At 32.8% G+C, this 15,808-nt stretch overlaps 1 protein-coding gene across 1 annotated transcript in view; it reads right to left on the minus strand.

The window, feature by feature from the left end:
* Cfap47 (cilia and flagella associated protein 47) overlaps positions 1–15,808 on the minus strand; it is a 236,379-nt gene that overhangs the window by 75,044 nt on the left and 145,527 nt on the right. The window contains exons 47-52 of the mRNA XM_036173897.1: positions 15,074–15,270; positions 12,699–12,842; positions 11,973–12,146; positions 9,757–9,868; positions 6,400–6,528; positions 3,348–3,445 (exon numbers count right to left, since the gene is read on the minus strand). Coding sequence (XP_036029790.1) covers positions 3,348–3,445; positions 6,400–6,528; positions 9,757–9,868; positions 11,973–12,146; positions 12,699–12,842; positions 15,074–15,270 — 854 coding nt within the window. The remainder of the gene's footprint in view (positions 1–3,347; positions 3,446–6,399; positions 6,529–9,756; positions 9,869–11,972; positions 12,147–12,698; positions 12,843–15,073; positions 15,271–15,808) is intronic.

The following is a 15,808-nucleotide window of genomic DNA, read 5'->3' on the forward strand; positions in this document are numbered from 1 at the left end:
TAAATTGTTGTGATTTAATATAACAGAGAACAGCGATATAAAATTGGAATACTATTTTTAAATATATATTAGAAGACTGAAATAAACTGTTATAAACCATTTCAGAGGCAAACTTCATCTCATTTAAGTTTTTAGAGAAATGTACAATACTTTCAGCATAGATTTAATTTATAACTTTACTACTTTTATCACAATAAAAACAATATATTGAGATATTTAAAAGCATCACTAGACAGGTAATTTTTTACATGCTCTATTGGCAAGGTAGCACATGGAATAAAATTTGCCATGCCTTTTGAATCTCTCTGAGATCCGGCCATGAGGAAATTCACTGGTCACATGAATAATTGTAAAGTGGTCACCTAGTTAACATATACTCCCCATTTGATGATTTTAAAGTGAAAAGATGGGCAGGTCCAATCTCGTCTTCTGTTTCCATTCCCATTATATGTATTTTTCAATTGTGCATATAAATATTTAAAAACAGTTGTAATTTTTCACCAAATTCCCAAAGTATGATGTCAAATCTAAATACATCTTTATTCGTTATTTTAAAAAAGTTGAACTTGATTAAAAAAAATCAATTAAATGTCTTCCATCTTGAATTTGTTCTAGCATTCTCTTTTCATGTGTAGCACATAAAGTTTTACTCATACACATTTTCATAAGCTATTTACTAGGAGTCTTTAGGGGAAAAGTAGTTTACTCTGAGTCTACCACATCCAGATTATATGGTGTATAGGAGATGTTTTATATTTTATTTGTCTATTAAACAATTCAAAAATATTAAAATTACAAAAAATAAGTCCTAAATACTTTAAATCATCAAAATTACTATCCACATTCTATTACTCTTTACTGAGAATATAATCTTTGATATTTTTCCTTTACCCTATAGTAAGCATAAATATAAAGACCATTAGAATATAAATATTATATCGATTCCATTTTAGGAAAAATTGATTATTCATTCTTATGTAAAGAAAATGTGTGGAAATCATGTTAAATACAATAAAAGCTGAGAAGCAGCTGGAAATCAGCGATGTCCTAGCATCATGAATATACCATTGCTATATTTTATGATCTTAGGTTTAAGGAAAACATTTCATAAATGAGTTAGCAAACCAGCAAATGCAGTTGAAAATATGGGGAAGTGAAATTTCTGTGAAAAAAACAATTTTCAGCATATACTTGGAAATACTAAGAAGCATCTACTTCAAGGAACATAACAAGGTTTGACTGTGGATATTTAAAAAGAAGTCATTCTGTTAAATTAGGTTTTGTAAAAGTAAAAGAAAGCATGCACTTTTATAACTAGAAGGACAGGAAAACTTAATGAATTAGAAGCAACATCATTTGACAATATCATCCAACACAGAATTAGTTGAAAAGAAAACCTTTCCAACAGCCTCAGTTGAAAATGAATATTTAATTAAAATAGCAAAGCTGCCTTTAATCACAAGTGGAACAAGGAGTAAGTAGTTACAGTACTCAAGAAGAAGAAGCAATATTTCTATTTCAGATTTAAAAAAATGAAAACATACTGGAAATGTCTCAATGTAAGAGATACATAGCAATTTCTTTGTAATTTCTAAAATTGTAGATAGCTACGTGAAATACTGTAATACTGTGGGATTCTCAACCTGTGTAAGATTCTATACCATTCAAAAATGAAAATCATAAAATAAATATCAATTTTTCATTAGTATTTTCTCAAGGGTCTAGCAACTCTTGCAAGAAAATAAAAACCCTTTATGAACATTTTATTGAGAACGTGCACAGGTGTTTGTGATTTCACATTTGCATGTATGTTTGCTAATTTTTATACATTTCAACTTATCTTTCTAATCATACTAAACAAATATTCAGTCAGGTACTGTCTTATATTCCTAAATTCTTAAGTGTCTAATTTTTTTTCTATGATATTTTGTTAAGGGTATGTAATATGAATGAAAAAAATTTCTTAATTAAAAAAAAGTTTTGAAAAAAAAAGAAAGAAAAGAAAATAGAAATCCCAGAGGGCCTGTTAAACTGACTTGATGGTTTTAGATTTTTGACATGTGGGGACTAATCTCATTTCCATGTCAGTGTACCCTGTCAGCTGATAAAGATTAAAATATAATTAGCTCATTCTTGAAAAAAGGAGACAAATTCTAATTTGGTGATCATTTCACACATCAAGAGGTTGTGTGATTAAAGTTATGCTGTTTAAATATCCCCTTTATCTGAGCCTGGAGAGATAGCTCAGTGGTTAAGAGCACCTGCCACTCTTACAGAGAACCTAGATTCAGTTACCAGCTCCCATACAGCAGCTAATAACCATCCTGAACTCGAGTTCCTGGGGATCCAATACACTTTCCAGGCCTTGAGGGCACCTGGCATGCAGACAGTGAAAAATATCCATACATACAGACAAAAACTCATACATATAAAATAAAACTAACAAGTAAATATTTAAAATCTAAAATAAATGAAAATAGCCTTTTAAGTATCCACATTATTGCAAATACTAGGCCATGGAAATAGGGCATTTTCATTGAGTGAAATTATCCAACCATCATCAAGCTAAATAATTTTCCACTTAGAAGATAATGCTTTTGCAAGCTACATTTGAATGCATGTCAACATTTTTATGCCTCAGTGGAGATTTTTACAGAAAACATCTTGGGATATAGTAAATTTATAAACTTAAAATATTAGAAATATTTTCTTACTTTATATTATTAGGTGCTAAACTTTAAGATTTTATGAAAATAACACATATTTGATTATGGTCAATTTAAGTTTCTGTATGCTAATAATACAATGATTATATCTAATTAAACTATTATTAGCAATTAACATCATCTTGCTTCACTTAACTCTAGATTATTGATGTTTGAATTATTAAGAAGTTTTGGATTCACATTTGTTAATACATGAATAATTAATTACGAAAATCTCCCCATGCAGTGGTGGAGTATGCCTTTAATCCCAGAACTGCCAAATCCATACTAGGACTCTAAATACATTCAAAGTAAACATCTTACTGTGGATATTGGGAAGAATGCATACTGGAGTCTAGGAAGCACAATTTCACTTGTACCACATATATGCAGAATAGGGAGATATGTTAAAATTAAATTTATATAGCAATTCTTGAAATATGCAGGCAGATGCTAAGTAGGGAAGTTACTACATGATACCATATAACTAAAAGATATTTCTCCAAAGCATTTAAGGTCTAGAGTGGCTCTGACTGATTAATTTCTATATATTCCTTTGGAATATGTATTTTAAGGGTATAAACAATTTATAACAGATCTATTTCTCAAATGGCAATTTATGAACATTTATGGGGCACTTACCAGAGCAGTACAGTGAAGTTCAATTGTATCTATAGGAGGTGCAGGAGAGCTATGGATCTCAAGATGATACCAGATTTTTAAACTTTTAACCTTCTCATCTGAAAAAAACAAAATAAAACAAAACAAAAACGGACGAGACAACAACAAAGAAGCATTTCTTAATATAGGCTTCAGAATTCTATACAAATATGAAATCCATACACATACCATTTTTGAACTTACTTTTCTATATTTTTTCCCTTTTTTCTTGCACTCACTAAAGCACAGGATGGCATTAAACTCTCATAATCCTTATGCCTCAGAGTCCCAAATGCTGGAACTATAGTCATGTACCACCATGGCTGGCATCTATGTCACTTTTCTTGGACTTCTCAGGAAATCTGAGAATACCAGGAGGTTCTTTCATTACAGTGGTGAGCAGTAAGAGAAGCCCCATTGTGTACGGCCAGGCAAATAGGCAGCGCTCTTGGTTTTATGCCTGTTCCAGTAACTCATTCATTTCCCCAGCAGAGTAAACTTAAGAAGCTATTAAGTCAAGCATTAACAGTCTGAATGAAAAAATACTTTACCCTACCTTCTAAAACATTCATATAATGATACCAAGAAACATCTAAATAATGCATTGCAATGAACAGTTCATTTGTAGTCACATAAGAATTTAAATTAGGGAGAGAGTCAGGAGTACGAGGCTCAGGTACCATGGGAGTTTAAAAAATTCTTGCAATTTAACTCAAAGAAAGCTAGAAAGGGGTTTAGGTTAAGTGGTGAGATGATGTTTATGTCAGCATTGCCAGTTTTTCTTTAGAGCGGAAAATTCTGCCTCTGTTGATATATAGACTCTGGCACCAAAACTTAATCAACCAAAAAGTAAGTCCTTTAAGAGAGAGGTTCTGTACTTGCATCAAATTCATTCTCTTTCTGTCCAGTTGTTTCCATCTGCATAGCTTCTCATTTCTGGATTCTTTGGTTTTCTAGTGCTGAGCTACCTCAGGGTGAAGAGTGAATTGTACACATAGTCACAATAATATTGTGTTTAAATGTTTTCAAGAACTAGCTGAGCAGTGGTGGTGCACACCTTTAATCCTAGCACTCAAGAAACAGAGCCAGATGAATCTCTGTGAGTTTGAGGCCAGCCTGGTCTACAGAGTGAGATCCAGGACAGCCAGAGCTACATAGATAAGTCCTGTCTCGAAAAACCAAAAACAACAACTACTTAAAAGCCAACTTGATGAATTACAGAGAAAAGAAGGACTTAGGCTGAGAGGAAGCTGGCAGTTTGGTACTTTAAATCATTGCTTGTACTTCTGTGCTTTCTGAGAAACCACAAGTAGATAGTCTCTGGGGTGATTACCTCAAATGTTCTGATAATTATTAACCTGCAAAAGAATAAGCTGGTATGCTTTGGCTTTCTTCCTAGGAACTTCTATGTGCAATCAAGGGACATGGGTACACTTTACTGATTTACAAAAAGAACTTTTAAAACCATTGTGAAGAACTCAATCACCTGTTGAATTTTCTCATCCCCTATTTCTTTGTATTATTACAATGAAAGACTGGGGTTGAGTCAGATCAGTAGAAGAAGGCAGAAAAAAATGCACATCTCAAGATCTTACAAGACCTGTCAGCTTGCACCAAAAAACAAAACAAAACAAAAACAAAAACAGAAAAACCATGATTCTAGATTGAATTACATAGTTAAGTTACTAACTTCCTCTGTCCTCAGTTTATCTGTGAATTAGGGCTCACAATAATGTTATTATCAGTGTCTGTCTCTTCTGAAATCTCCATGGCACTGCAAAGTATTGTGTTAAAAGACACTTTTTGTGATCTCATGTAACAATGAATGACACAAAATGCTGTATTACACAGTACTATATTTTTTTGAATTACCACAGTCTATACTATTTTGTACCGCAGTATATTGTCTTGTACTCCAGCCCATTCTAATACCTAAAATAAATGCATCTCAGACACATTTAGAATTATAAGTTAGAGAATGGAGGAAATAGAGGAAGTCCAGAAAGTTCTTTTTTGGCTGTCCTGGAACTTTCTGTGTAGACAAGGTTGGCCTCAAACACCTAGATCTTCCTGCATCTGCTTCCAAAGTGCTGGGGTTAAATGCATGGGTCATTAACACACTTAGCCAGATAGGTTGTTATTTTTACACACACACACACACACACACATCAATTCTTACAGATCTGTGTCTTCCTGATACTCTTACTTCTCTCTGATTTTAACATACAATGTAATTAATTGCACCTGCAACACACAAGTGCCTTGTATGTGTATTGGGGGAGGTTATATGTATGATATGTGTCATGCATGTGTGTGGACATGCATGTGGGAGGGCACAGGGATGGCAAAGAGAGAAGAGAGACAGACAAATAGGGAAGACATCAATTTATTGCTTCTACCTTTTTTAAAGAATTGCAATACAAATTCATTCAATAGAAATGCAGATGGGATGTATTCTATGAGAGAAGACTAAAGAAATAGAAAACAAAAAGAAACAATCTTCTTGGTAAACCCTTTTGCTTTGAGAATTTTGCATATTTGAGTCAATGCCGCTATAATACCCTCTTAAAACCCTAATAATCACACAACTCATTTTCCAGGAAACACACTCTGACTATTTCAATTCTCTACTGATACATTCTTATTCATACTTCTAAAAATATGTTTCATAATGTTTAAGCCTTATAATAAAAATATGATTAAGATAGTTTGATATGAGAAAGACTGTTATCATACCCTATACTGAAAAGAAAATCATACTAAAATATTAAGACAATATACACATTAATATCTTATCAGAAACAATATATATATATTCCTTATTTAAAAACACAAAAGTGGGTAAAGCTTAGCACTAATGCAAAGATAAACAATCCTTGTGGTGAGGTATACTAATCTTATTTTACAGCAGCAGAAATTCAGAAAATAACCTATATAAAATTATGATGCAATTAAAATTGTTTATTTAATTTAAAGCCAAATGATAATCAGAGTTTCCACAGTACAATAACAAAACTCACTAGCATGAGTTTACCTGAGTATTCCTCAAAAATAATAGTAGATGGATCTGATGGTGTTTCCTGAGAAGAGATGTCTTTTTCCGGATCTGTGTCCTCCTGAGAATCTTCCTCATCTCTGCTCTTAACAGAAAATGTAATTGCTCCTGTAACACACAGGTAGGTACAGAATGTAAGTTAAACAGTAAGAAGTTTCTGAAACAGTCTCAGGCATCAAAGTTACTATGAATTACATACCAAACATATATTCTAAATGACAGTACCAGAGTTAAATATGATGTGCTATAAAACAATTTAATAACACCTGATTTCTCAATGGGAGACTTTGAAAGCCAGAAGGACCTGGACAGATAAAATGCAGACACTAAGAGACCATGGATGCCATCCTAAACAAATATACCCAGCAAAACTTTCAATCATCATAGATGGAGTGAACAAGACCTTCCAAGACAAAACCAGATTTAAACAATACTTATCCAAAAACCCAGCCCTACAGAAATCACTAGAAGGAAAATTCCAACCTAAGGAAGGCAGATACACCCATGAAAACACAGGCAATAGATAACACCACAGCAGTAAACCCCAAAGAAGAGAAGTACACACATACACTACCACAAAAAAATAAAAATAACAACAGGAACGAACAGTCACTGGTCATTAATATCCCTTAATATCAGTGGACTTAATTCACCTATAAAAACACACAGACTAACAGAATGGATACAAAACCAGGACCCGTCTTTCTGCTGCAGACAAGAAACACACCTCAAATTCAAAGACACACACCTCCTAAGAATAAAAGGCTGAGAAAAGACTTTCCAATCAAATGGTCTTAAGAAGCAAGCTGGTGTAGCCATCCTAATATCCAGCAAAATAGACTTCAAACTAAAATCAATCAAAAGAGATGATGAAGGACATTACATACTCATTGCAGGAAAGATCCACCAAGATGAAGTCTCAATTCTGAACATTTATGCCCCAAACACAAGGGCACCCACATATGTAAAAGAAACATTACTAAAGTTTAAATCACATATAAAACCCCACACATTAACAGTGGGAGACTTCAATATCCCACTTTCACCTCTGGACAGATCAGCCAAATTGAAACTTAACAGAGACATAATGGACTTAAATGATGTTCTGGCTCAAATGGACTTAATCGATAGCTACAGAACATTCCACCCAAACAAAAAGGAATATACCTTCTTCTCAGCACCCCATGGAACCTTCTCTAAAATCGACCACATACTTGGCCACAAAGCAAATCTCAACAGATACAAAACAATTGGAATAACCTCCTGTGTTCTATCAGACCACCATGGTTTAAAGTTAGATTTCAACAACAGAAAAAATTACAGAAATCCTAAAATCACATGGAAACTGGATAATGCTCAACTGAATCACCAATAGGTTAAGGAAGAAATAAAGAAATTAAAGACTTCCTAGAGATCAATGAAAATGAATACAGCACATACCCAAACATATGGGACACTAAGAAAGCAGTGCTAAGAGGGAAATTCATAGCACTAAATGCCCACATAAAGAAGCTCGAGAAATCTCACACTAGTGACTTGACAGCACACCTGAAAGCCCTTGAACAGGAAGAAGCAAAGTCTCACAGGAGGAACAGATGCCAGGAAATTATCAAATTGAGAGCTGAAATCAATACAATAGAAATAAAGAAAAGAATACAAAGGATTAATGAAACAAAGAGTTGGTTCTTTGAGAAGATCAACAGGATAGACAAGCCCTTATCCAAACTAATCAAAAGACAGAGAGAGAGCATCCAAATTAACAAAATCAGAAATGAAAAAGGGGACATAACAACACACAATGAGGAAATCCAGAGAATCATCAGGTCATAATTCAAAAACCTCTACTCCACAAAACTGGAAAATCTAAAAGAAATGGATAATATTCTGGATAGGTACCACATACCTAAGTTAAATCAAGACAAGATAAACCATTTAAATAGTCCAATAACCCCTATGGAAATAGAATGAGACATTAAAAGTCTCCCAACCAAAAAAAGCCCAGAACCTGATGGTTTCACTGCAGAATTCTACCAGATCTTCAAAGAAGACTTAATACCAATACTCTTCAAATTGTTCCACACAATAGAAGCAGAAGGAATATTACCAAACTCCTTCTATGAGGCTACAATTACCCTGATTCCTAAACCAAACAAAGATGCAACAAAGAAAGAGAACTACAGACCAATCTCCCTCATGAACATTGATGCAAAAATACTCAATAAAATACTGGCAAACAGACTCCAAGAACACATCAAAACAATTATCCACCATGATCAAGTAGGCTTCATCCCAGGGATGCAAGGGTGGTTCAACATACAAAAGCCCATCAATGTAATACACCATATAAACAAACTCAAAGAAAAAAACCACATGATCATCTCACTAGATGCAGAAAAGGAATTTGACGAAATCCAACACCCCTTCATGATAAAGGTCTTGGAGCGATCAGGAATACAGGGAACATACCTAAACATAATAAAGGCAATCTACAGCAAGCCAACAGCCAACATCAAATTAAATGGAGAGAAACTCAAAGCAATGCCACTAAAATCAGGAACAAGGCAAGGCTGTCCTCTCTCTCCCTAGTTATTCAATATAGTACTTGAAGTTCTAGCCAGAGCTATAAGACAACATAAGGAGATTAAGGGGATACAAATTGGAAAGGAAGAAGTCAAGCTTTCCCTATTTGCAGATGACATGTTAGTATACATGAGTCACCCCAAAAATTCAACCAAGGAACTAATACAGCTAATAAAAACCTTCAGCAACATAGCAGGATACAAGATCAAGTCAAAAAAATCAGTAGCCCTCCTATATACAATACACTTCTAACATAATGTTTATTGAATATATAACAATCTTCTCTGGATAATTCTGCTCACCTATCACTGGTAACTTTAAATTAATTGAATACTTTATTAGAGATGAGAATACTTCATACTAAACATTAACTCTATTTCTATATGTTAATTGAGTACATGTAGAAGGTTTATAATACCCATTCCTATAGTACCAAAGGCATTATCCTAGAATACTTTAGAGTTCACATGTCAGTATAGTTATCTGAAAGTATCTCCTAAGTTTCAAATATAAACACCATAGTATTCTTAATTCTAGAAATTTATTCTACAGATAGAGTGGAATTTGCCAAGATAAAATAATACTTGCCATAAAATGCATTCCCTGAAATTATTTGGATAAAGAGTGCAATGGCAAATTAAGCTTTCCCACTTATCATTTACCCAAAAGAACAATATATTATTATTGTTGAATTTATTATCATATTTCCATCCTAGCAATATAACTAATAATAACATTTTATTAAAGATATAATACCTCTGTAATCTCCACGTTTCCAAGGGCATACATGGAGAGTATATGGAATTGAGTTGTCAGGTTCTATGGTGATATAGGAATTTCCCCACACTATTTCTAGATCTGAAGTTACCTAGAAAAGTGGATTGGAAAATAAGAATTTTGTAATGTCAATAAGAAAATATATTCTTTGTTTTATCATGTTATACTACTTTATATGAGTTAAGGTCATAAGCTACTGAACAAAAATGTATTCTAATATAATTACTTCTGTCAAACTTATTGATTTTCATTGAAATGGAAGTCAGAAAATTGCTTAATTCAAGAAAAGGGAAAAAAAAACTGAGAAGAGGCTTAAGGAAAAAAAACTGAGAAGAGGCGTATGGAAAATCAGAACAAAGGAAATAATTTTTACAGGAAAGAAATGTCATTTTCTGTTGCTACTTAATTATTGATGATCAGAAAATAACAGTATCTTTTATAGATGGCAGGAAATTTTTAGTGGAATTTGATGTACAAGAAATAGTAATAATATAGCATGTGAAGACTATTTAAGCAGAATTTTGGCACAATCTTGATTAAAGTTTCAGTTAATTGTGTCTCTATATATTTGTCTATTATGATGAATTCATAATAATTAAACCTAACACTTTAACACATTTTAGAGACTTACATTTTCATTTTATTTATGGGTATGTATGTGTGTATGTATCTACTCCACAGCTATTGATCTAAAGTTCATGAGTTCCCACTAGTTTGGTTTGGTTGTCTCTGTAGGTTTCTCCATCATGATCTTGATGCCATTCCTTATAGAATCCCTCTTCTCTCTCTTTGAGTGGACTTCTGGAGCTTGGTTACAAAATGATTTAAATAGAGAATAATACATTTGAATATAAATGGAATTGTCTTTGATTGTGAGAAGAACCTTTTTTTTTTGGGGGGGGGGGGTTCAACACAGGGTTACCCTGTGCAGATTTGGAGTCTGTCCAGAAATTCACTTTGTAGACCAGACTTTCCTTGAACTCACCCTTTATGTTTTTATTTGTTTCTAAGACAAAAAGAAAAAAATTTAAGCACTATTATCTTCTCAAGGTCTCAATGTTAGGCCTTATAATATGAATGAAAACATGGATATAAAACATTGTCCCTGAGCTGAGATGAGTCATCTGCCTAACATGCACAAAGCCCTGGATGTGAGAAAGTGAGAGGTAAGGGAGACAGGAAAGAAAGGGTAGAAGGAATAGGGAGGGAAAGGTAGAGTAATGGGCAAGGTAAAGGGGAAAGGGAGAAAAGAGAGGGGAGGGAGGAGGAAGGGGATATATATATATATATATATATATATATATATATATATATATATATATATATATATATATATATATATATGGAGAGAGAGAGAGAGAGAGAATATGAATATATTACACTCACAGGACAGTAACATATGGTGAGGAAAAGATATATCAGGGACTATAGACTACATCCTGAAGTTAAGAGATGACACTGAAGGGTTTTAGTTAGTTGACAAGAGGAGATTTTAGCTTATAATATTTACTACAAAAAATATTCTTTGAAATCTAGAAAGAAGTAAACCAATATATTTTTGAGATTTAAAAGGAGCATAGAAACATGCACAGGGAGTTTCCACATTTATGTCATCTCCTCTCAAGTGGAATGTAAGCATCTGCAATTGATGGATAAGGCTTGTTTTGAGGAACACATTGGAAACATTACAATTTGTAGGTTAAAACTAAGAGTTGGATTTTGATTTTATTTTTGATGCTGAGGATTAAACATAGAGTCTTCTGCAGATTGAGCACAGATTATCGTCAATGACCTATGCCTTTCCCACCAACATAGTGACCTAAGCTTGCAATTCCTGCATTTAGAAGATTAAGATGGGAAGATCTTGAGTTTGAGATTAGCATGGACTACGAAGAGATACCCTATTTTAAAATTTTAACATTTTCTTGAAACTATCTTGAAACTTGTCCTATCAAAAAGTACTAAAAAGCAGAAAAAAAGTAAAAACAACAACAAACTTGTTTGATGCTAACCCCATTTAATAATTAAAATTAAATTCATTAGCTGTTGAAATAATAGAACTATAACCATGTCCCTATGTGCCACTGCTTTACATCATTAGGTAAAGTTGTTTTAAAATTTTCACATGATTAACATATTTCATATAATTTAAAGTGTATTCAGAAGGAAGTATTTTCTTACTGAAAATGTCTTACCTTAAATGTCAGGAGACTTTTAGTATAATTAGGCACTATTATGGACTTATCAGTCACATTTCCCACTATGCAATTTATAACAACATGATCCAAGGCCAGGGGTTTTGTTCCAATCCCATCTATTTCAATGACATGTGCCATACCATCTACTTCATTTTGTAAAGTAAGTTTACCCTATGATAAACAAGACAATTTTCAACTCTATAACAGTCAGCAGTCATAATTCAATACTAAACAATCTCTCATCCTATTCATCTTGAGTCTCAGCACCAAAAGGTGGTTGTAAGAAACTGTTAGTCACTCGTTTCCAGTTCATATAAAATTATTTTATTAAACAATAAATGCACTAATAAAATGCTCTTAATTTTTATCTTTTTGGATACTATTCATTATGTATAAGAATTCTCACACATAGCAATAATTTACCACCTTGTCAAAGAAATATTGCTAAGGGACAATTTTCAGATGTAGCAACTGACTTAATGAATAGGAACAATGACTTTATATCATGGAGCACACTTTCTGAAAATAATGGAGATAGAAATATTCATAGATAACAGCATTGGGACATGATAAATATTGGCCTTTAAAAGATTTTAAGTGAAACTGTCACATTTATAGAATATACAAATTGTTAGTTAACATTTATAGAATTACATTGTCTGCTATCTATACATTTTTTCATTTAAATATTAGTAATGTAAGGAAGAATCCATGGTTTCATACCATAATTTCACATTCCAAAATGGGTTTGAATGTCAAAGGATACTGGATAGTTTCACCAGGGCCAACATGTAAAATTGGAGGTCCATAAAACCACTCTCCTTCTATTTTCACTAGAAATTTCCAAGGTTTCTTTGTTCCATTTTTCTAAAATATGGAAACAGACATATGTTAGAAGAATGATGTTAGCAAAATTGAATTACATACTAAGTCTTACTTCTTAAGTCATGAAAAATACAATTAAGTTGGGCATGGTTATGTAAGTACTCTGGTATCAGCATATGTATCCTGGAGTTCCACAGCTACCTGGATATATTGTTAATTTCACAGCCAGCCTAACCCACATAGTTAGACCCAGTTGCAAAAACACAAGGGTTGGATATATAGGTCAGTAGTAGAGCAGTTACCAAGCATGCACAAGAATTTTTTAAAAATGCCAGCAGGGAAAGGGGGAATAGAGAGATGAGATGGGTTTGGAGGAAGTGTAGAATCAACCAAATGAAAATCACAGAAGGAAAAAACATAAGGAAAAATCACACATATCTCTGCATAGTAGTTTAATTATTTTAAATAATAATAATAATAATAATAATAATAATAATAATGCTGCAGTTGTCAGAATAAAGATCTGATTAAAATACTTCAATTTTTATGAATTATTCCATGTACAATTATTCCAATACAAATCTGGAAATGTGACAATTAAAAAAAAACAACTTGTGAACAATTCTTAATGACTACCTGTATTTTTTAAAGTAATAACAAAAACATTGCCTGATAGGTCTATCCAAGCATTATTTAATATCTAGAGAAATTAATTTGTTTGGCTTACTCAAGACCAAATTAAGATAATTTAATGGAAAATTAAAAATGGTGAAATGATCCTTGATGATACAATTTATTACTGATCAAGAAAAACAAAAGGTGATAAATTTTTCAGATCACAGAGGTCATATGTCTTATAAGAATAGATATTTGTGTATCAGTCTGACTGGGTGATGTCTTTAGTAATTAAAAGAGCAAAACTAATTACTCTCAATACAAAAATTCTCCTAAAATTAAAATAACTACTTCTAAGCTGAATAGCCACTTTGTCTAATAGCGGACAATGAGTTTTCTTAGTACCTATGAACCCATCTTAGTTAAAATCAGAAGAATTTGGAGTAGTGATCTGAGAGTCTGTATCTTAGCATGTGATTTCAGAAGAAAGAAATAACTTTTATTGGGTATTCCATGAGAGTTTAAGGATATCACAGACACATTTTTAAGTGAATAGGTTCAACAGAAATGATGTGTGCTTTGTAATGTTCAGGAAGAAATCCTGAGGCAGCGAGAAAAAAAAAAATTCCAGCCTAAAATACAATTATAATAAATATGTGAATCTCAAAATGAGAGGTTAGAAGGAGTCTGAGACAACAAAAGTAGGTGTGGAATCCCAAAATACTGTTTAAAGATGAATATTCAGAGAAAATAGAAACAGAGTTATGTCTGAAAAATTTGTAAAAGAAACGAACATATTATAAGGGAGATTTGCACTAGTGAACAGTAGATACATGCAGAAGCTTTTCTATGGCTCTGCCCCTTTCTGGTTTGGAAAGATTTTTTTTCACAGGAAGACAAGAGGGTTTGATGAATGTCCTGGTTAGGGATTACCATAGATTGCTGCCACCTGGGAAACATTATCTACCTAGTAAGAGAACCTTTACTTCCTCCACACAGTCTCCCCTCAACTTACCTAGACAGTCATTACCCACCCTTCTTTAGAAGCCTACAATCCAATCATTCTTTCACCTTCTATATGAACTGTAAGAATGTTGTTCCTTTTTAAGCTTGAATATGGCTTCCACATTTCTGCATGCTAATACATTTGGATGTTCTCCCTGACAATCTATTCAATACTATTTTAAAAATAGATTAAAAGCATAAATATTTAGACAAAAAAACCCCACAAAACCATAATGTGTTAAAGAAATCTCCTGATCTATGTAATGGGTTCTAAAAATTTAGATATTTTTAGATTCTTTTTTAGTTATAGCATTCTATAGGAATCATCATACTGGGGGAAAAAAAGTTTTTACCCCCACAAGCTGTGGCCTTTGATTCTAGGAGAAATGCTTATTCAGTCCACCGCAAGTAACTTGGTCCAAAGTTAAATGTAAAAGTGCTATTACCCGGCTATTATATCTTTTGTATGAATTTGTAATACTGCACAAAGTAGAAATAGACGAAAAATGGTTCTTTCTCTAGTTTTACATTATATATTTAGAGAGATATGATGTAATTTCCTCTTAATGTTTAGTACTTCTACAGAGCCATGTATTATGGCCAGAAGCCCCAGAAAAACATGAAAATAGCCATGAAAAATAGGTTTCACTTACTATTGGGATATGCTGTGTAAGGGGTTCAAATGCTGGTGTTTTAAACAACAATTCTGCCTCTGGTTCTTCTTCATTTACTATACCTTCAATTACATACACACGCACATCATATCTTGATAACAACAAAATTTTACAAGGGTATCGTCCAGGTCCAAGGGGAGCAAATCGTAGAGGAATTGAAACAGTTCCTTCTAAAGCTAGTAAAATAATTTAAAAACAGTAGTCATTTTAAATATCATAAGACCTAAAATTTGGCATGCAATATTTAATATCGTTCTGTGAAATTTAATCTAATTAGAATAGACTAGGTATCTCTAATGTTACATATTCTGTCTAAATCTTATCACACAGTCTTATATTTGAATGAGAAGGCATCATGCATACTTTTGTGGAAGAGAACCTCCATTCTAAAAAGTAAATAGGGTCTCCATGTTTTGAAAGGTATCACTATACTTCTTTATTCTTACATTTTGGATGGCAAATCTGGGCAAGAGGAATGAGTTTTTCAAGGGATATTCAGTGTTCAATATCAAATTAATTTGAAATATTTAATTGGTCAGAACCAGTCAAATGGCTCCATTTAATTCAGTGAATAAAAGAAGAGGATATATGAATGATCCAGCTTTATTTCCCATATTTTTGTGACCTTAGTATTTCCTAATACAAATATTTTTGACTCTCCATCTGATATAAATACCTCATAACTAATGATTAGCATTAAAGTGAAAGCTAATG

Source organism: Onychomys torridus, chromosome X, assembly GCF_903995425.1.
Source record: "Onychomys torridus chromosome X, mOncTor1.1, whole genome shotgun sequence".
Lineage (NCBI taxonomy): Eukaryota > Metazoa > Chordata > Mammalia > Rodentia > Cricetidae > Onychomys > Onychomys torridus.